The sequence below is a fragment of the Triturus cristatus genome, chromosome 5_1 (genome assembly GCF_964204655.1).
Source record: "Triturus cristatus chromosome 5_1, aTriCri1.1, whole genome shotgun sequence".
NCBI classification, from domain to species: Eukaryota; Metazoa; Chordata; class Amphibia; order Caudata; family Salamandridae; genus Triturus; species Triturus cristatus.
In genome coordinates, this window is record NC_140587.1 from 296,567,635 (window position 1) to 296,589,558 (window position 21,924).

General features: G+C 44.3%; 1 protein-coding gene across 2 annotated transcripts in view; it reads left to right on the plus strand.

Annotated features, from left to right (window-relative positions):
• The window catches only part of TMEM65 (transmembrane protein 65), a 240,622-nt gene that overhangs the window by 127,549 nt on the left and 91,149 nt on the right, over window positions 1–21,924 (plus strand). For both annotated transcript variants that reach the window (XM_085604985.1, XM_085604984.1), the window contains one exon: window positions 20,982–21,036. In XM_085604985.1, the coding sequence (XP_085461111.1) occupies window positions 20,982–21,036 (55 nt within the window). The remainder of the gene's footprint in view (window positions 1–20,981; window positions 21,037–21,924) is intronic.

Here is a 21,924-nt window from a genome sequence, read left to right on the forward strand (position 1 = left end):
GTACTAGACAGGTGAAAGCCAATGCCCTGCCAGTAACTGTCCAGAAGCCAGAAAACCTTATATCCAGGCAATGGTGGTAACTAGTGAGGCCAAGGAGATTTTCTTTCTGACCAAATAGAGCAGTTACTATCCCATGGGAGCTCTTTAGGATAGTAAAACTTCTCTGTAAACCCTAAATCTCACAGGAAAGTAGTTCTCTACGAAAATATTTGCGACTCATCAGATTTATTTTAATTGAAAAAGGTGTCTGACCTCAGAGAAGCAATTGTGGAAAAACAAATATATAATGGTACAAAACAAACTATCACAAGGGGCTGTTTTGATGGCGTTAATAAGGTCAATGCATTTGGATCCCCCGCTGACTCTTGCCTAGCCTAAATTTTGAAGTAAATTGTTCAGCTCCTAATCCAAGAAATCATCACTTTTTAATCTCCCATTGAAAGAGGCTGCAGTACCAGGTTACAGTCAAGCCACTGTTAAAAACCATTTGTTACCATTAGAGGCTAGCAATTTCATACTGATTTAATTCCTATCTTTTCTGTCTAAGGTGCTAGAGAAACTGGTGTGCCGTCAACTGCTGGCCTTCATCTCCTTCAAACAGGGTTTCATGCCGGAAACAACACTGAATTGGTGATCCTTCCTGTTTTGGATGATCTTGGGTGTGACATGGACAATGGTGATCCTACTGCTCTAGTCTCATTAGACCAATCAGCTGTATTTGATTCCATTGACCACAACGTTGTCTTAAAGGTCCCAAAGCCAGACTTCATTTTGAGCACATTAGGTTAGCCTGTCTGCCTTTGGCCCATATGCCGCATATCATTCTCTTTAGCAGAACTTGTGAAAGTGTCAAATTATCCCAAAAATGACTTTGCTAGCACCTAAAGTGGCATAGGCCTGCTACAAGTTCCCTGATATATACATTTCTAGCTCTGACAGTGAATGCACAAAGTAAACATGTCGTCTGAATTGATATTTCCGTCATACTGATTATGTCTTGAACTAAGTGAAAAGTCCACTGATGTAGGCGGAAAGTCTGTACTTATTCCTATAAAAACCCCATGAAGGGACCACCGAATCAGAGAGGTCTTTGCCCCAGGTTATCACAAGAGGTCCTGACAAACTGCTGTACTCCTGCAGCATCCATTCCTTTGTTGAGAGCCGATACCGAGCCAATACCAAGAGGATATGAGCTAAGCCTAGCTGAAATGTGCTTTTCCTTTCAAGGGAATACTCTTTCCTGGCGAAGTTTGATAACCATAGCTTCTCCACCGTGAACCGGTAGCAGTGCACTGAATCCCAAGAAGCTCTAGAGGCAAGTTAACTACTCCATGCTCTCCTAGAGTAGGGCATAGAAGTGTTCTCGCTGTTAGTGACATGCATTAGTGCTGTTCCAATTTTATTCTGTGTGGTTGTTACTCATGTACTAATCAACAGGATGAGACTGTTATAAACGCTTTAATATATATTGCGCCTTTTTCTTAGTTCAGTACTTGTATGTGATATTTTAAAGAACAAAATTAGGTGCGAGTTACCATTGTATCCCTGATTCCTTTAGGGGACTGTTAGTAACCCAGAGAGCACTGACACCACACCGGCAAACGTGTCTAGTGGGGTTGTGTTGGGCTACAACAACCTGAACATTCCCACTCAAGCATTTGTGCGCTGATCTAAGTTCATGCACCAGTAGGCGAGCCAAACCGTTTAGAACTAGACCAGAGCCCTAGTTTGCGCAACAATCCTGCTGCAGAGAATAGAAGGGATTGGATGCGACTGAGTAGGCCTGTCAGCCTTAGGGTGGTCTCCCTCCTGCCCCCACAAAGTCTGCTTGTATCCAGTTTTGCTGGATTTTTTATTTTGTTGGCCTTAGGACTCTGCCATCTGCAAGTCTACCCTGTCAAGTGGTGCCATCCTAGTCCTGGGCCCTTGGAAGTGGGCCTAACATACTTACCAGCATAACTCTTCTTTGCTGAGTGGTGCATCCTCTAGCAGAACTTGACGCATCGCTGCTGTTGCGGGTATAGGGCCCACGAAGAAAGTCTGCATTACATTCACATCTTCGAAACTGATACATTAGAGGCCATCATGGTCTGGGATTCCCCCAAAATTGACTGAAGTGAAGACCTTCCTGGGTCTCTCAGATATTACAGGAGGTTTGTTGAGGTATATGGCACCATTGTGGCCCCCATGACTTAGATGACTTCCAAGAAGCGGTCAAGAAAGGTGATCTGGACAGAGGCTTGCCAGAAAGCCTTTCAGTCCCGAAAACAGGCCATGTGCACAGCCCCTGTGCGCAAGCCCCCTGACTTTTACCAAGGAATTCGTAGTACAAACAGATGCTTCAGAGCATTGCTTGGGGGCCGGGCAGTCTTTTCATGGCTCAATAATGAGAGCCTAGACCAATCTGTAGCTTTCATCTCTAGGAGCTTACTTCCCAGGGAACAGAGGTGGCGTGATATTGAGAGAGAGAAAGGGAGTCTGGGCACTGACGATGCAAAGGCCACACTTGTTTAGGACTCTCTTCCGGATTTAGACAAACCACAGGTCGCTCAGGTGGTTAATGTAAATGAGGGGTGAGAATCCAAAATTGTTGCGGTGGTCTACCTCCCTACAGGGAATTAACTTTACGGTGGAACATAGACCTGGTTCAGACAATGCCAATGCTGATGATCTCTCCAGGTTCTTCTGCCTTAGTGATGACAACTCCCAGGAAGTTAGGTATTTCTTCCCACTTTCAGCTGAGGGAGACAGTTGTTAGACCTGTCAGACTTAGGGTGGTCTTCCCCAAGCTTTTTGCCTGGTTGCCTCCAATTTTTCTAGATTTTTGCTTCTGTTGCCTTTCTCTGTGCACCTTACCACTGCTAACCAGTGCTAAAGTGCTTGTGCTCACTCCTCTAAACATAGTTTGATCAATATGTACCTGATTGACATATTTAATTTATTTGTAAGTCCCTTGTAGGATATTATACCAAATACCCAGGGTATGCAAATTAAATGCTGCCAGTGGGCCTGCAGCACTCATTGTGTCATCCACCTAAGTAGCACCCTAAGCCTTGTCCCAAGCCTGTGATTGCAGCCTGAAGGCAGTGTCCCACTACCAAGTTGACTTGTCATTTAAAGCCCCCTGCCAGGCCTTAAACTCTCCCCCCCCCCCCCTTTTTTTTTTTACATATGTCACTCTAAGGTAGGCCCTAGGTAGCCCATAAGGGCGCAACTGTGTAATCAAAAGGTAGTACATGCACATTTTAATTTTACTAGTCCTGGTAGTGGAAAAACTCCCAAATTCATATTCCACTACTGTGAAGGCTACCCCTCCCGTTGGATAACTTTAGGGATTCCTCGTTACATTTAAAATGTTGTAATTCATAAAATCCTCAGTGCCTGATTGTTGATGCAACAGGACATCACACCATAGCCTCGCTGCATCTCGGAACTGGCTCATCGCTTCAGCTGAACGATGCTTCTTCACTTGGATCTACGTAACGCACCGCAACCAGGATTTAAGGCACTTTGTTCAGCGGGCCTAACTGGGTCCATGTATCCGGCATGCGTTCCATCGTGGTCAGCCAGAACTTGTGACTTTGTCCTGATCCGGCACAACCGGATATCCCTTGTTGGCACTTGGTGCTTTTTAACACTATTTTATCGTAAAACTTTAAAATTCAATATCTCCGGTTTCCCTAATTTGGATTTTTGTTATTTTGTTGTAAATAATTTATTAAATATGCTCTTATTCTAAATTAGTTCGGGGGGAGTGTGTGTGTGTGTGTGTGTGTGTGTGTGTGTGTGTTTGTTTGTTTTTTAGTTAAATAATTTCATACACCAAGTCTGTCTCCTACAGTGTTCCATGGAGTCTATTTTCTCTCTTCTCTTTATAGAATGTATGGGTACGCATTAGCTGAGCTCCTATTCCACCAGGGTATGGAATTCTATATATACGCAAACAATACCTGGATTTTTTTTTATTCACCAGCTGGAGTATCCAGACACTGCACTGTATGATAATCTTGGACATTCCCTTAAGGTTGTAAGTCCCTCAATGTCCCAATAGATTTTGTTTTAGGCTTAATCCAGTAAAAACAGAGTTTCTGATCACCTTTAGTAGTAATATCAAACTATAGGGGCGACAAATGGCTATAACTGGTCCTTTTCTTTAGTTTAAAGAGGTTGTACACAACCTTGGATTCCATCTTTACGTGTGTCTTTCACTTGATCAAGTGAAAGACACACTAGTGATGCATATGCGTAGTAGGGTGTGTGGAAGAACTGGTCCCTATGTTGTGGCCTCTATCTTGGATGATGGATGTGCATAGTAGGGTGTGAGAAGGGACTTATCTATCTGCTCACTCCTCTCCCTAGGGTGACAGATTTACAACTAGTGTGGGAAGGAAATTACCTCTATGCTGAGAAGTCTCTCTTTGATGACGAGCATAGAGACTAGGGTATGGAAAGAGACTGCTCTGTCAGCTCAGACCTCTCCCCAGATCAACAATTGTGTACTGGACTGTGGATAGAGACTGCTCTCTGTGTTCTTACCTCCCTTTTTGGTGATAAATGTGCATAGTAGGGTATACAAATGGAGTATCCTTTCTGCTGAGAACTATGTCTTGCTTGATTGATGTGGATAATTGAATGTGGGAACACACTAACCTCTCCCTCAGACCTTTTTCTATGGAAACAGGCATGCGTAGTAGGGTGTGCACAGGGACAGACCTCTTGCCTGAAACTTCTCTCCAGAGTAACAAGCCTATGTAGTAACGTGCAAAAGAATTACCCTCTCCACTATCACATCTCCACCAGATGATAGCAGAACGTTATAGAGTATAAGGATGCACTGCCCTCTGTCCTGAAACCTCTCTTGTATGAGAGGTCTGTATACTACATGTGGACAAGGACTGAGATCTCTACTAAGGCCTCACTGTTGCATGACAAGCCACCATAGTTGGATATTCAAATAATTGACTTCTCCTTGTGCGCAGATGATCAGTCTCTTGGCCTTTAATCTCTAGCTATCAGAATTCACATGTCTGGAAGATTCCCCTCACCAGGGACCCGAACCGTCCAGGCGCTCAAAAGTACCATAGACCCCAAGTTATAGATAACTGTGTAGAATTAACCTAACCAGGTACTAACCTCAGTGGAGAAAGCAGCAAACTAAGGACTAGCAGGGAGAAGAGAGGTCTGGGATTGTGTTCTATTTGACAAATTTTCCCATCACCACTTTAGCTCCTATGCACATTCTTTTTCCCCTTCTCATGGAATGGCCCTTTCTCTTGATTTTACACCGACACCCCCCCCCACTCCCTATCTTCTGCACCAGTTATGCGTCCTATTGTCGCTCATCCATCCCAGGCATGTGTATCATTGATCATTTTAAGACACAGGATGCCCTGTTAGCAACTGAAATCGGATTAACAGTGCTCTGGATGCGAAAGTGCCCCTGATAGCATATTGGTAACATATAAGTCACTGGTAACATTAATGAGTCGCTTCTTACTATTTTTCCATCTCCCCAGCCCCGGAGAGCGAGCCCCCTCCAAAGGGCAAGACCTGTTGGCTATGCCAATGCTTGTTTTGAGGCCAGCTAGCAAAAACGTCTCCACAAAGTTTCTCTTGGCTACAGTTTTTTAAAAGGAGTTCACAATGGCTAGCTCAGGCAGAGTTAGCTCTACCTACTGAACTGCAGAGCTCTTCTTGTGCTTCCACATATTTTCAAACTCGATACACTGTGACTGCTCAGTTACTCTGTGCTGAACAAGACAATAATCCTGCTTGTCTTAACAAGGCTCATTTTTGCTGTTCATGTAAGCAGATAATTTTTTCCTCTGAGACAAGTAAACCTACACAGCGAAAGCTTGTGCAAGATTTCAAATGTCGACTTATACAATACAAACATTATCATTTCTCCAATTACGTTTTCTTCCTCACTTTCCACAGTTATTTCCTGTATTTTCAAAAGTGAATTTTTTTTTCTACTCCATATATTTTCTAACATGATAGTTTTCTTATTTACAACTTTGTTTCCATTTGCCTCTTATTAATTTTTTTTTTTTTTTTTAAGTGTTACATAGTTGTCAATAAATGGTAACCATCATTCTTCACTATGGGGCATATGTATCAAGCTAATTTTTACTCGCAAACGCTGCGAATCGCAAAATACAGCGTTTGCGAGTAAAAATTCGCAAAACGGGATGTATTAGGCAAAATCCCATCGCAAAATTAAGGATTTGCTAATTTAGCGATTTCTTAATTTTGCGCAATCATTTAAGAAATCGCACATTGCGATTTCTTAAATGATATGTAAAAAGCACCCAAGTTGTGCGAATTATCCTTAAGAAATCGCAAATTACCACCAACTTCCAGTTGGTGGTAATTTGCGATTTCCTTTCAAAATGCACTATTTTTAATTTTGCAAAGTGCCACGTGACGCTCATACATGCCCTTAGGGCATGTATGTGCGCCATATGCACACACATGCTCATTTCAGGGGTGCATCAGGGTGTCATCATGACACCCTTGCACCTTTGAAATTATTCTCAAATAGCGATTAGCAAATTGCGAATTCGCTATTTGAGAATTACTTCCCATTCATTCCTATGGGTCTCCTGGCCCATAGAAATGAATGGCCAGGTATTCCTTAATTGCGATTTCGCAATTTGCTAATCGCAATTAAGGAATTTTAAGAAATCGCAAAAAGTTTGCGAATTTTTAAATACATCCCGTTTTGCAATTCTCAAATAGCGATTCCTTAACAATCGCTATTTGAGAATCGCAAATGGTGATGTTGATACATATGCCCCTAAATTCTTTAAATCTTTCTACACACAATCCCATTTATATCTTACCACTAACTTGTTATTCCTTTCTCCTGAACAATTCCACACCCTCACCCAGTGCATTTTTTCACAAATAAAAAGGAGCATACAATAAAACCCGATTTAATAAGTTTATAAAGTAACACATTCCTCTTAAGACACCTTTACTAAGACTGACCTTGATGTTTCGCTCTAGAAATAGCAATATCCCCACTGAAACAAATCATATTGCTAAGGTATATGTACTGTGAGGTACATAAAAACACTAGTGCTTGTTTTAATGCATTCTAAACTCTTTGTTTTATAGTTTGAGAAATACCACTTCCTTTACTTACAACTATACACACTATACACTCTATACAGTTTGAACACTTTTTCAGCACAATCTGCACTACTTGCTGATAACTCTACTTTCTAATGTCTACCTCTCAAAAACTATAGTGAGAAATCTACACCTCTGCAAACTGCAGTTCACTCAGTAAATGTGTAGAATAAGTTTACCAACATTAGTGCACTTACTGACACTTCTCAACAAACTTCATAAAGTATACTATTAAATACCTGAATTTGGAGCTCTTTCTTAAATGCAGTTTAAAACACCAGTCTCTTTCAGTTACAAATTAAGTCACATCTGCTGAGCACAACTCAAAGCGACTCCCTTCTCCACAATACCAAGGGCAATCTGTGCCATCACTGGTTTTGCACCCAGTCATATCACAGCATTTCTTCACCAATGTAATAAGACTGTTAACTATTGGTTGAATCTTTGCCCATTTTTCTACTTCTCCCCGTACGATCTCTCGATACTTTTGCAGGATCATAAAACACCTCGTGCCAGGCCCAGTAATTTTTCATGCGGGTCTCATGAGATGCTTGCGGGATTGAACAAGCGTCCTTCAGCAAACGCCACTTCCTGAAGCTTACACTCTACTCTTGCGCTATTGCAACACAATTCAAGGGAAATAGGAGTATATTGAAGGGACTAGTCTCTCTACTGAGAAACCTCTCGTGGACAATGGGTGCCCACATTAGGGTGTAAGAAGGGTATATGAGATCAACTGCTCTCCCCTTTCAGACCTCTCTCTCAAATGAAGAGTGTGTGTAATAGGATGTGACGAGTAACCAGCCTCTCATTTCAGTCCCCTCTCTCAGATGATGGATGTGTGTAGTAGGGAGTGGAGATGGACTGCTCTCTATATCAGACTTCAATCTCGGGTGACAGATGTGCGTAGTAGTGTGTGGGGACTAACAGGCCTCTCCTTTCAGACCTCTCTCTCAGATGACTGGTGTGTGTAGTAGTAGGGTGTTTGGATAGACTGGACTCTCCTTTCAGACCTCTGTATCAGATGATGGATATGCATTATAATGTGTGAAGATGGACTGCCCTCTCCTGTCAGACCTCTCTCTCTCAAATGACTGATGTGCTTAGTACGGTGTGCAGATGGACTGGCCTCTCTTTTCAGACCTCTTTCAGATGACGGGTGAGCATAGTGGGATGTATGCGGAGCGAGAGACCTCTCCTGTCAGACCTCTCTCTCTCAGATGACCAGTATGCCTAGTACGCTGTGTGTGGAAAGAGCTTTAACTCTATTCACAATTGTTCCAAAACCAACGGGCATAAATAGTAGACTCAGATAAATAACATCTTCAGTAAGACTCCTTCCTACAGTAACCAGCGTGCATACCAGAGTGTATTCAAAGATTCCTACTTTACACGATCCTGCAAGAGTCTTGCAAGATCGCAAAGTTTTTTAGATAAGAAATAACCTTCTACTCATCACAGTACTTATCTCTTACACACTTTCTCTCGGAAACAAGGACCACAATATGCATTCATTCTAGTTTAGTGTATTGAGAACTCTTCTACTACTTTTTACTATTCACGTTCCTGTGAGAGTCTCGCAAGATTGTAAAAATTAGTTAGAAACAACATACATTTATTTCTTCTCAATTGTGTTTTTCTTTTTTTTTTTAATTTTATTAACTTTATTTTCAAAACTACATCAGTAAATCTCATGTACATGTAAGAGCATTCAGCATTGTGTACAGGATCAGATCTCAACAAATTATTTGTACAATCACAATAATATAGAATCATCCTCAAGCACAAACCCATTTCTTTTCTCGGCAATGTGTACTTTGACAACATCATTATATTCTATGCCACAGGAATGTCACATCAGTTGTATAGTTCCGTGAAAGAGGGACGTCTGCCAGAGGTGGGATGTTGCCACAACAGTGATGTACAGAAACGGAGCTTATGTTGACTATGTCCCTTCTTTACGCTACAGAATCCCCGGGTTCTTGCTCGGTGGTGATTGGGTGTGCCAGCAAGTATGCCCGGAGTGGGCCCCATATGTCCCTTGGGCGTGAAGTAGTCGGAAGCAGCTCAGCATATACGCTTGTCTGATCTTGCCATAAAATCATATCCCCAATCCAGTCCTTGAATTTAGGTGCCCTCCCCCGGCCCAATCGACAGGCAACCCTACGTTTTACCAACATAAGTCCAAAAATGTGCGATATTTTGCCTGGATCTGCTCATTATACCCTAGTAATGCCACCAAGGGAGATCTCGGTATATGTATAGAAACCATGTGGTCTAGTGCAGTGAGTACTGTGTTCCAATATTCATACACGCCTGGACAATCCCAAACGAGGTGGAGGAAGTCAGCTGCTTCTGCTTTACATCTGTCACATCTACTCGTGCCCGGAGCCCAGATTTATGTAGCTTTAATGGAGTATAGTAGCTACGCTGAAGAAATTTGTAGTGAGTGATGTTTAGTCGGGCGTTCGAGGAGATTTGTTCTGTTTGTTTACAGCAGAACCCCCATTGCACATCCGTGAGTGGGTGTTCCAATTCGGCTGACCATTTGTCCCTGGCTGCACATGTAGAATATGTAGCTTCTCCATACATGGTGCGGTATAGTGCTGACACTAGGTGTGAGGCTGTGGGTGTACGTAGTACATGGTGTAGCGGCGCAAGCACCGCAGGCTCCTCTGGATACTCCGGGGTGCATTCTTTCATCCCGTGTCGTAAGCGAGTTTATAGAAATGTTTCCATAATCGTGGGTGGAGGGTCCGTTAAGAGTGTGTGTATGGTGCGGATTTGCCGTTTATATATGAATTGGCCCAATGGCGGATATTTCGGGTCCGAGCCATTTTCCTAAATACCCCTTCTTGTAGAAACTGCATCTGTGGATGGTGTACTAGTGGAAGCAATGGTGAGTATAGATGTGGTGTTTGCGAACGAGCAGCAATGTGCTGCCATGCCTTAAGCAAGCACTCCACAGAGGTAGGCCGTGGTTCCCGGGGTTTGAGTGTTGAGAGTATTACCCCCTCTAGTGGAATGAGATCTGCAAGCCAGTGTTCGGTAGCTACATGAGGTGTATACCGCGGCGGGCTGAACCAAAACTGGGCAAAGTATGCCTGGGCGCATATGTAGTATAATTCGAAATTGGGAATATCAAATCCTCCCTTTGCATAAGGTCGTATTAGTGTGTCCCATTTGATCCGGGGTTGTTTGCCTCCCCAGACCAACCTGATCAGCTCCGCACGGAGGCTCGATAAAGTGTCTCCCCGGGTAATATGGAATGTTTAAAAACAGGTATAAAAATTTAGGTAAAATTACCATTTTTATTAGGGAGACTCGGCCCGCCATGTTCAGAGGTAGTGCATTCCAGCGAGTCATGCATCCAGTGATATGGTCCATTGTGCGTCCATAATTCAGCCACATTAGTTCCTCCCGATCCTCCGTAATAGTGATCCCTAGATATCACACTTCGTCAGTACACCATGCTATTGGGTAGTCTATATCAAAGGGTGTGGCAGCTGCAGTAAGTGGGAATATTGGGATTTAGCCCAGTTTATATGTATACTGGAGATGCCCCCAAACCTGACAAATTCCCTGAGAAGTGGATTTAAGTTATGGCGCGGGTCTTTGACATACAGTGTGACATCATCTGCATATAAGGATATAAGTATGGGTCGCAATAGACATCTGAGCCCTTTCTCATGGTGATGTTGTCGAATGTTTGCTGCTAGGGGCTCCATTGCAAGGGCCAATAGTAGGGGAGATAGCGGGCATCCCTGTGGTGTGCCTCTCGACAGGGCGTTCGGGGACGAAACGTGTCCATTTATTTGGATCTTAGCAGTCGGTGCCGTGTATAGGAGTCTGATATAGGCCATAAAACTGTTGGGGATGCCCATACACTGGAGTATAGTGAAGAGGTAGTCCCATTCGACCGAATCGAAGGCCTTTGTGGGGTCCAGAAATCCCGCCACAAGTGCCAGTTTGGGGTCCACGTTTTGTAGTATAGAAAAGAGTGTCTGTAAATTATGAGATGCAGCCCTGCCAAGTATGAAGCCGGCCTGGTCAGACAACACTAATTTCTCCATAAGGAGCTTGAGCCGGTTGGCGATTAGCTTGGCAAGTATCTTGGCGTCTGTATTTATCAGCGATAGGGGCCGATAAGATTCGCAACGATCTGCAGGTTTGCCGGGCTTTAATAGTGAAATAATCGTTCCAGGTAGGAGCTGGGTCTCCTGGGCTTCCAGGAAGATCTCTTTTAAAACTGGGAGTAGTTGGTCAATGTACTTTTTGTAAAAATCTATTAGGAGGCCATCCGGCCCAGGGGCTTTCCCCGATGTCATCTGCATGATGGCCTCTCGAAGCTCATCATCTTCAAATGGTGCCTCTAGGAATTCCCGCTGCCTGCCTCCCAGCCATCCCAACGCTATGTCTTCAAGATAGTGTGATGGATCCGGGGGAGTGGTTTGACGAGCGCTATACAGATCTTTGTAGAACTCAGTGAAGGCATGTAATATATCCCGGCTATCTCTGTCGCACCCCATTGCCTCCCACCACTTCTAGAATATAGTTAGAGAATCGGGGAGGTCGTTTTTCAGACGCCAGCGCCTTGCTTGGTCTTTCCCCCTCACCATATATTCGGGCTGTGTAGTATTTGCCCTTAAATTCGGCTTCCCGCTCCGCTGTGTCGGTGTATTCAGTTAATTTTTCCCGCAGTAGTGCTTTTTGTGCACCCAATGTCTCATTCCCCATGGCGTGCTCCAAGTTCCTAATGGCAGTTTCCAGAACGCGCAGAGTGCGATGTAAATCACGGAGCACCCTGAAGCTCTTCGACATACAACTGCCACTCCTGGTGACTTTAAAAGCCGCCCAGACCGGCCCTACATATTGAACTGAGCCCTTATTTCTAGCAAAGAAGTCGGCTATCTCCTCCCCTATCTCTGCCTGAAAGAATGCGTCCAACAAAGCTCCCGGCACAAGTCTCCAACTTCTTTGGGTCGTAATTAAATTAGGCGGCTTAATCGTTAGACATACCGGCGCATGATCAGAGTACGCACGAGCCATGTGCTCGACAGAGTGTATCCAAGTACTGACTAGGCCTGGGCGAAAATTTCGTTCCGTTCGTGGAAATTGCGATAATTTGACATTTTTCGCGTTCCGCGGAGAGCGCGAAAATGTCAAAATTTCCGGTTTCCGCAGCTTGGCGATAATTTGTTTCTTGCTCGCGCTGTAAAATAATACAGTCTCACGTGCGCGCGATCGCCTTGCCTGAATCCCTGCGTTCGCCGACAAGTTTTCTTGATCCGGTCGCGTTCTCCATGAGATGTTGTATTGTTTTTAGCCATTTGCGCTGTCTCGCGACAGTTCGCGCCCGCAGTTTAGTCATGCGTCGCGCAATCACGTCTTTCTTCTCGCGATCATGCACCGCGAGACAACTCAAAACAAGATGGCCGCGCCCGCAAGCAACCACATGGGTAAGTTGGCGACCCGCAACCATGCAGAAAATCTCGCGAACATGCGGGAAAAAAACTTCCGCATCTTCGCGATATTTCCGCTTGTTTGCGATAATTTTAAACATTTTCGCGATAATTTGCGAAAGTTAATTTCGCAAATTCCGCCCACCCCTAGTGCTGACCCCTCTAGAACACACCCAGTAATCCAAGCGCAACCAAGTTAGGTGTCCGGCCGTGTAAAACGTGCCCTCCCTGGTGCATGAGTGGATATAGCACCATGCATCCAGAAGCCCTTGGTCGAGGAATAATTGTGACAGGACATCCTGTGTGTTATAGTGCTGTGGGAGAGGATTGGACCTATCTAGGGAGGGGCGTAGAGCAACATTGAAGTCCCCCCATATGATGTGAGTAGATCCCACTTTAATTATCTGTCCCCATAATGCTGCGAAGAAGTCTGGGGTGTCTGTATTCGGCCCGTAGCAACAAGCAAGGTTGACAGTTTGGGTGCCCAGTGTACCCCAGATCAAGCAGCTTCGTCCAGAGGGGTCGCTATATGTGCCTCCTATTATGAAGGGTGTGGTCTTTTTAATCAATATGAGTGTGCCTCGTGAGTACGTTGAGTATGAAGAGAACACCCTAGCGGAAGCCCATTTGCTGCCAAAGCACAAATCCCGTCGTGGGTCTATATGTGTTTCCTGAAGCATCGCTATCTGTATATTATGCCTGTCTAAATATGACAATATGTGACTGCATTTGCGGGGGTCCCCAAGGCCTCTTAAATTCCACGTGAGCAATTTGATTCGTAAAGATTCATTGTTTGATGACATTACTGATGACATTCTTAGACATAAGATAGGGTTGTGTGAAAATGGTTGTGACTGTGAGCACCATGTGTATGAGTGGTCCACAATAGATAAGCATGATGAGCGGTCGCTGTCTCTTAAACAGAATAGCAAACATTAACTTCCCCGTCCCTACCCCCCACCCCATGTACCTTTCAATCCAACATTGAAACAAATGCCAAAGTCCCATCCCTCCCCCACCCACAACAGCACCCCACTCGTGCCAGTATTTAAATGCCCACCCCACGCTTCAGTCCAGTACTATGCATGGTATGAGTAAATCTCTATATCAAAGAGAAATTAAAGTAAAATAAATAAGGGGGATCTCCCATAAGAGGGGGGGGGGCGCCAGTGAGCTACAACAGCCCTTCCCATAGTCCAGCTCTCCTGCAGTGCAGTTCCCACTATTCCCAATGTAAGGGGGGGGGGTAGAGCGGTAAGGGAAGGGTGCTTGGCAAAAGTTTATATCAGTACTGCCATTTTCTTACCCAGAGTTCCTGAAGGAGAAGAAAAATAAACATTATGGACAGCCCCCGCCCTGCAAACATACATCATATATTAGCATATAAAGCCCATCAGGGCACTTAGCTGTTCATATCCGTCTTGTAGGTGATGCATTAGAACAGGATTAGGGCGGTGGCCTCAGTGTTCGCCCAGTGTGGGTCAGGGTGGCTTTAGCATGGCCTGCCAGTGGGTTCCTCCAGTTTTCTACCCACGCTTTGGGCCAGCATCCTCCTCTGGTAGGATGCCGGAGGTGGGGATCTGGACGGTCGCTGCGTGGATTTCAGGAATTCTTTCCACTTGTTGCGGGTTGCGGCAAATGATTTGTTTGCCGTTGTGCGTGATCCGGAGTTGCGCGGGATACATGAGGGCATATTCGATCAGGGCTTTCCGTAGTTTAATCTTTACCGGCAGAAATTTCCGTCTCGCTTCCTACACAGCCACCATAAAGTCCGGATAGATAGTGCACTCATTTCCTTCAAAGTGCAGTTTCTGAAGTTCGCGTGCTTTCCTGAGAGCCACGTCCCGATCTCGATATTTTAACAGCCGGGCTATTATGGGGCCTGGAGTGCCTCCCTGGGGAGGCCTGGGGTCCAGGGAGCGGTGAGCTCTCTCCGCTATCATGTGTGCCGAGAAGGATTCCGCTCCAAAAGTAGTGGTTAGTAGGCGTTCCATATAATCCTCCATACGGCCGGTGTTAGTACTTTCCGGTATTCCAATATTGCGAATATTGTTGCGGCAGCTTCTGGCCTCGAAGTCTTCATTCTTGGCCGCTATGACTTTCAATATTTTGTCCATCTATGTCATCTGCGACTGTATTTGGGATGTGGCATCTTCGTTATCTGATATTCTTCGTTCTGCCTCCTTTATTTGCCCATCGTGTTTGTCAACTTTCTGCACCAGAAAATCCAGTCTGTTATACATAGGGTCCATTTTCCCGGAGAGGTCACTGAGGCTGTGGTTCATAGCCAGTAGAAGCGTTTTAACGGTCCATGCTGGTCTGGCCAGAATCCGTCGAGGTGGATCTGGTAGCAGTTTTCTTGGTCTCAAAGGTGAGACGGGGCTGGCGGCCGTCAGGTTTCCCCATGGTAGATTATGGTGCCAGAGTCCTTATATTACACCCCTCGTCTGCGGTCACTGAGTGTGCCACCTCCTTTCAGTCGCTATCTGTGGTGTTTTCCACTCCCACCATATAGTGGCTCTCTGCTGCTCTGGCCCAATATTCGGTGGAGCCCTACACAGTCACTCATGAGGGGCCCGGAATGGACAGGTGCTTGGCGGGGTTATAGGGTTCCTGTGTGATCCTCTACAGTGGCATAGGATATGTAGAGGTTTTTATTCTGTGGGATCTGTGATCCTGGGCCTCCAGGACGCCGCAGTATACCTCCTCAAACGGCTGGAGTGGAAACCGGGGGGGGGGGGGGGGGGGGCAGGCAATGTGGGCGTACTGCGTAAGGAGTGCCTCCCCCACAGATTCCACTATGCTTCCACTGCCGAGTAGTTATCGTACTGTGTCGCAGCAGCTCAGCGCCCCAGGCTATTAGCGACGGGGAAATGGGTATGTCGCAGTGTGATTTAATGAGTCCCCGTCATTCCATCAGTTTAATCTGTTCAACACAAGCTGTCCCCATCCATGTGCGCTTCCGTGTGCAGAGGCTTGTCGCCATGAGAGACTGGTCCCAGTCATGCCCCACATTCGCACTGAAGTTGCCAAAATCAGTCTCCATGAGGGCACAGATCTGCGAATGTGCTTCTTTGAAGGGGGGCAGGCCGGTGCTTTTTTGGATGGAGACAGTGAAGTCTGGAAGCGCGCAGGCCCTCCGGCGGGATCGCCGACTCTGTCCCACTAGAGTTCTTTGGGCCCTATGGCGCGATCGTAATGGCGGCGACTCGTCCGGGGCATCCCCCCGCGCTCACCACTACACACTCCCCTCCACAATGTCTGACAACGTTGAGCACACGGGGCAGACACTCGGTTAATCTTCCGACGCTGAGAGGGGTCTACTCCCGGCCCCGCACCACCAGGCGCGCGCTCCGGGAGCAGCAGGGGAAACGTCTCCAGTGCCCACGTCTCCCTCCTCTGTCCCGTCTTCTCACCTGCCCGGGGTTCCTCCGTGAGCTGTTGATCTCTATATCCTCGCTGTGCGGTATATTTGCCTTCCGCATACCGCAGTGATCAGCATATGGAGCGTGGCCGGCAATATGTCGGTACAGGGTCTGTCTCCTAGTGGGATCCCCGGGGCTCCGTTTGTGTGTTGCGCCGCCTCATAGAACCAGAACAGCAGCGTCCCAGTCCCCCGCGAGCAGGATCCCGCTCCAGCAGCGCCTCCGTGTCACGGTGAGTCTTGATATTAACACCTCGTCTTCTGCAGCGCTCAAGGGCATAGCATCTCTGCCTTACAGTGCGATTGTTAATGGCAGTACAGGATAACTGTCGGATTTAGTTTGCCAAGCCTCCAGAGCCTCACGGGTGAGCAGCCATCTTGGATGTGCGCCACCTAGCGCCCCCTTCACAATTATTGTCCCTTAGACACTTCCTCCCTAAATTTAAGGGGACAGCATACATTTCTGCTGCCCCCTTAGAAACTTTTTGTACTCCATTTTCACAACACATGAAATTTTTCACAGTAAACAGTAATTGCGGACATTTAATTTCTAAAAATCCAACAGCCAGCCAATCCATGCACTCTCTCTCGAGAGAGAGAGCTCCCGCAATTGCATGAAGGCTCACAGGAAAAACAGGCCTCTTCACCAATCACAGGGATCCCTTTTTAGGTCTCGCCTGACCCAGCGCATGCGCTGGTCTGGCGAGACTTATTGAGAGGGCTCCAAAAAGTGCTACCAGGCCAGCCTAGAGTCACAGTGCATGTGCGCGAGCCTAGCTTTACCGCGATTACTTTCACTTTCGCGGCCGCTTTAATGTTTGTTCGCGACCACGATCACTTTCGCGGCCCCACGGCTGCTTTGCATAGCCAATAGGTCTCGCTTTTGGGACCTTATAAGTATTTAGTTATGCAACTGTTGCATGGCTAAACACTTATAAGGTCCCAAAGGCGAGACCTATTGGCTATGCCAATGCTTGTTTATTATGTGTTCTTGTGGGATGCTCGCAGGACTCTTGCAAACCCAACTGCCAAAACATACAATTATTTTCTACCCTTATCTCAAACTACTGAACGAATTTACACCAAATCACCTAAAGCACAATCTGTGGATCAAGATCTAGCTTCCTGACAAATTTGGGTTCATTCCTTTCAGCATTGTTTGTTATAACCTGTCCTAAAGAAGTCTATGGAAAATGCATCAAGATTTTGCGTTGTGGAACCCCCACTCTTTTTTTTTTTCTCGTCTCCCGCTTGACTGATCACCCTGTAACTTTCCACGAAGGAGCTAAGGTGGATTCATTGTTTTGGGGCGGGGAATGATACTTGAAGATTCGGCTAACAGGGCCAAAGTTAACTGCAAACCTAAAAGCACTGTGTATGTAAAAGCCGACTTATCTATAACTACTAAATAATATAAATATATACACTGATGTGCTGAATATAATATGCTGTTTATTATTATTATTGATTATTGGGAGGGGCCATGACTTACAAGTGGGTCATGATTTCCCTGTCCTGACCATTGGTAATAACTAACACAATGTACTTTGTTCACCCGCATATGTTTTATGCCACAGCATTTCTTCATATGTAGTTATTTTAACTAAAGCTATTTTTTAACCAAAACGAGGATGCAGTATAGTAGTCACATTAAAGACCCCCTGACTATTAAAGCTGTTTCCCTGTGTAAAGCAATTGCATGTAACCATCTGTGTAGCAGTAAAAAGTGTTTTTCTTGTGTTACTTTTGCTATATTGTGGTAATAAACTTGAATTTGACCTGTGCATTGTAGTTGTACATGTATGAATAAGTTTGTTTTGGTAGATTTGTTCTTAATAACTTATAGGGGAACATTTATTTTCCCTACCCTATCCATGGCAAACATTTGTCTGTTGTTTAATTCACAAGGGTTTTCTCTTTTAAAAAACTTAATAATAAAATACCTCCTCGGGGGATCGAACTCAATCGTGGAAATGTTTAATGTTTGTGCATTTAATAAAAAATACCCATTATGGAGAACTATTGGTATACCCCACAAACGTAACTTCGTATGCTCCATGTCTAGATATACATGTTCTCACATTACGGTATTCTGTGATTCAATTGAAGATCTAATGTTGGAGAGTAACTGTTCTGTAGCAATGATTATGCAGCATTGGTATATCTTACAGATTCAGATAGGACACACTGTGCCTCCACTGTTCATTTTCGAGTCTTTTTTGTTGTAAGTTGGATAATGAACATTGTTTCTCATGATTGATCTCTCATGCACTCCAAGTGCTGGGGTCAGTTTTAAGTAATGTTCTGGTCTGATTGAGTTTGTTTAAACACTTAGCGTGTAAAATGTAAGGGTTCTTTGCCCCTCATCCTGTGATAAAGGCGTTTTTGCCTGTGAACATGAATCTGTACCAGATAGCACCGGAGTGTAGAATTTATCAGATAAACTGCATGTCCTAGGGATGAAATGCACATGAAATCGACTTTCCTAAAAAAAAAAAAAAATCTACTTATGCCACCAATACATAACATCAATCATAAGGGCAAAATAGAAATCTTTGCCCAGTAAAAAGCTTTAATATCTTATCTGTATACGAGTGTGGTGAGTTTGTTAATGTTTCCAGGATGGTTTGTATGTACATTGGCGAGTGGATATAGATGCAGTATAATTTGAATGGATGTACCATTAAGGTTTGATTTGATTTTTATTAATCATTTGATTTCATGTCAATAAGGAATACAAACATTTTATTTACATGCAGATCATTAATTCAAATACAGCATAATTCTTAAAATCTCTATTCATCATGTATAAGTTTTTTGCACCAAAATACATTTTCATCCAAAACCACTCACTCATCATAAAATAAAAATATTCTCACCCACAGCTAAGATTGCCTTTTTTTCTTTTTGTGAAAATGCAATTGATCGTATGCAAAATACGCAGCTTGCACTTCCCTTAGTTACTTCTGCAAAGTACTGTTATTAGTAAACAGATACATGCATAGCAGAGCAAAAAGCACATCTTTTTACGAGATATAAGGTAGGTTGTCTCAAATGTATAGGAGAAATACAACGGAAGACGATGTCTGGATCATTAGGGCAAATTATTCCAAAAAACCACACACACAATTTTACCAATGTAGAAACCTAGGATTGTGCAAAATAGAGTTCTTGCTGTGCAGAATTCAGTTACAACAGTAATATGCATGCAAAATACAATTAACCCCTGCCGTAGTCACTAATATTGATGAGGGAGTTTCCCTTACGGAGGAGCTAATAAATTCGCTTAATATAGAATTTTTCAGTAATGTTTTGCAATAGTAGAACAACAAGTGAGACACAACTAACCAGTCAGAGCAAGAAAAATGAAAAATAACAATATTGAAATTGAACATTAAATTGTGTTTTCTTTGTTGGTCAGTGATTGAAGAGCCTGAAGATAGCCCAGCACTTAATAAATCTATGATCTCTTTGGCTCTGCAATACGATTTTGTAGCATTTTTTTCTCCAATTCATGATTTATTTCCATTTTCTCATGGCAAAATATTTGGGTACATTGACGCCACTTTGCTACACAGCACATATCAGGCCAAAATATGAACAGCTTGATGGGTGAATTACATTCACCAGCCTTAAGGAACATTGGAAAGGGATGTCTGTAACAAAGTCAAAGGCTATTGTAGTCCTGCCTTGGACCAATAGCAGTCCTGTGTCTGACTCGGCATCCATCGAACGGCATACACAAGCCCACTGCACAGACACACAAGTCCACTGAACAAACACAACCCTCCAATGCGCAGATGCACAAGCCGTTCACAGACCTACAGATTGGTGCAGACACAAATGAAACATTGCACACACAAAGCGGCAGGCGCGCACTTCTTGAGACACAAACACACTGCTGAACACATGCGCCTTTTAAGACACACAAACCCTCTCTGCAGAGACCAACACGCCCTGGCAGTGACACCCAAACAGACTGGCACTGATATACACACACAATGGAACACAACACACATCATGGAATTGAAACGCAAACCCCTCGCACAGACACACAATGTCTGCAGAGAAAGTCTCCGGCATAGAGAGACAGATGAGGTACACGCACCTCCCACCTTTGGAACAGACACAACCCAATGCAGGGAAACACACCCCTGCACACATACAACGAACCCAGCACTAACAAATACAGACACTCTCCAAAGTCCACCCTGCACATTCTGCTGCTCACACATACCTCAAGACATGCGAACCCTGTATACACACTTGGGTCTGAGGGGATCAAACGAGCGCAAGAGCGTTGTAGTCATAAACGTTCCAGGGAACAGCAAAGAGATTAAGCAGGAACTGAACACCTTTCAGCCCCAAACCTCTTACCAGTTGAATCTGAAGGTGTATTCTACGAAACAGCATTGTCGTCTCCGTCTTTTTCCAAAGCCTCTCGAACAGTGTGTAGCACCTCAACTCCATTAGCAACACATTGTCTGGCCCTTTAACCACCCTCGCAGTAAGAATGCATTTACCTGGGAGATGGGCTTAAGTGTTTCCTAAGCCAATATTAGGCTAGAATCTTGGGCTTTTAGCCTATTACAGGCCTTGATACTCTTCCCTTGCTGATTGAATTGCATTATGCCTTTGTGATTGGCTGTGAGCACCCGAGTGCCACAGCTCTATCTTGCTTACTGTTAGTTCATATCTAAATGTACGTTTGGCAAAACAGACATTAAATCTTCTTGCCCTTGACAGAAACCAACATCTCTCGGGCGTCTGGCGATATGAATTCCACACCCCTGTAGCAACACTGGAAAATCATTCTTACAGGTTGGTAACAGTTGAATCATCAATGTTATTTTAAAGCAATTCAGGTTTTGAACTGTTACAAGTCTCAACTGTTCCAGTGCATACAGCAAAGATTGACTAGTGAGTTGGAGCATTAATCAATTGTTTTTCCATTTTAGGGAACGCACATAGAATTATCTATTGGAGTTATTTTAGGAATTTCAACGATGGCAGGCAAGTGGTAATACTCTTAACTCATTTTTATTCACATATAATATATATGTATGACGGTGATATGTCCTCTCACTCATAATTGATATGTGTGATTTTGAGTTTCTTTAAAAAAATGTTATCTTCTATAATATGTACTATTTCGGTTTATAATCCAAATCCTCATTCATCCCTACTGATCTAATTCAAAATATTGTGGGATGTCCTTGGGTCATTTGTTGATTGTGGATGAGATTACATTTGTATTAACCATTCTAGTCAATGTTGTTTTGTGTGTGCTTCTGCTGGACTCATCTCTTCACAGCGATCTTGTACAAGCTGTGATTGATGAGGCAGTAAACTAAAATGAAAATGTGGGACATTCACTCACCTTTTTACAGAGCAAAGCCCTTGCAAAAATACTGGGTAACCGGTTGTGGAAGTCGGTTGATGCCCAGCTCAGTGGTCCTTCAGAGCCCTGAAGTCATGCAGAAAGGCATCTTGCTTTACACCAAAGACACCAGACGTCCCTGGTATGAAGAATGTAAGCTAAATAATCATAACTTCAATTTTAAAGCAAGGAACAGAACCCTAAACAATCGAAAGCTTATGGTAGGAATAAAGCCCTCGGCAAGAAAAGAAAGAGGAAGCTCCAAAATAAAATCGAATCACGTAGAGAACGCTGCATACAAGAATGGCATAGTTTGATGACAATAGGCACAGAGGCACCAACATATATAACGGATGCTAAAATTCAACATGATTGGTGGGTTACACCCCTTACACACACCATTTTACAACCCATAAATTAGATTGGCAGTTATCTCGTCACAGATTCAACCACTCTGTCAGAAGATGAAAGGAGTGACAGTGGAACTCCAGGTCAGAGGCCATTAGGTGCCTGAAAAACAA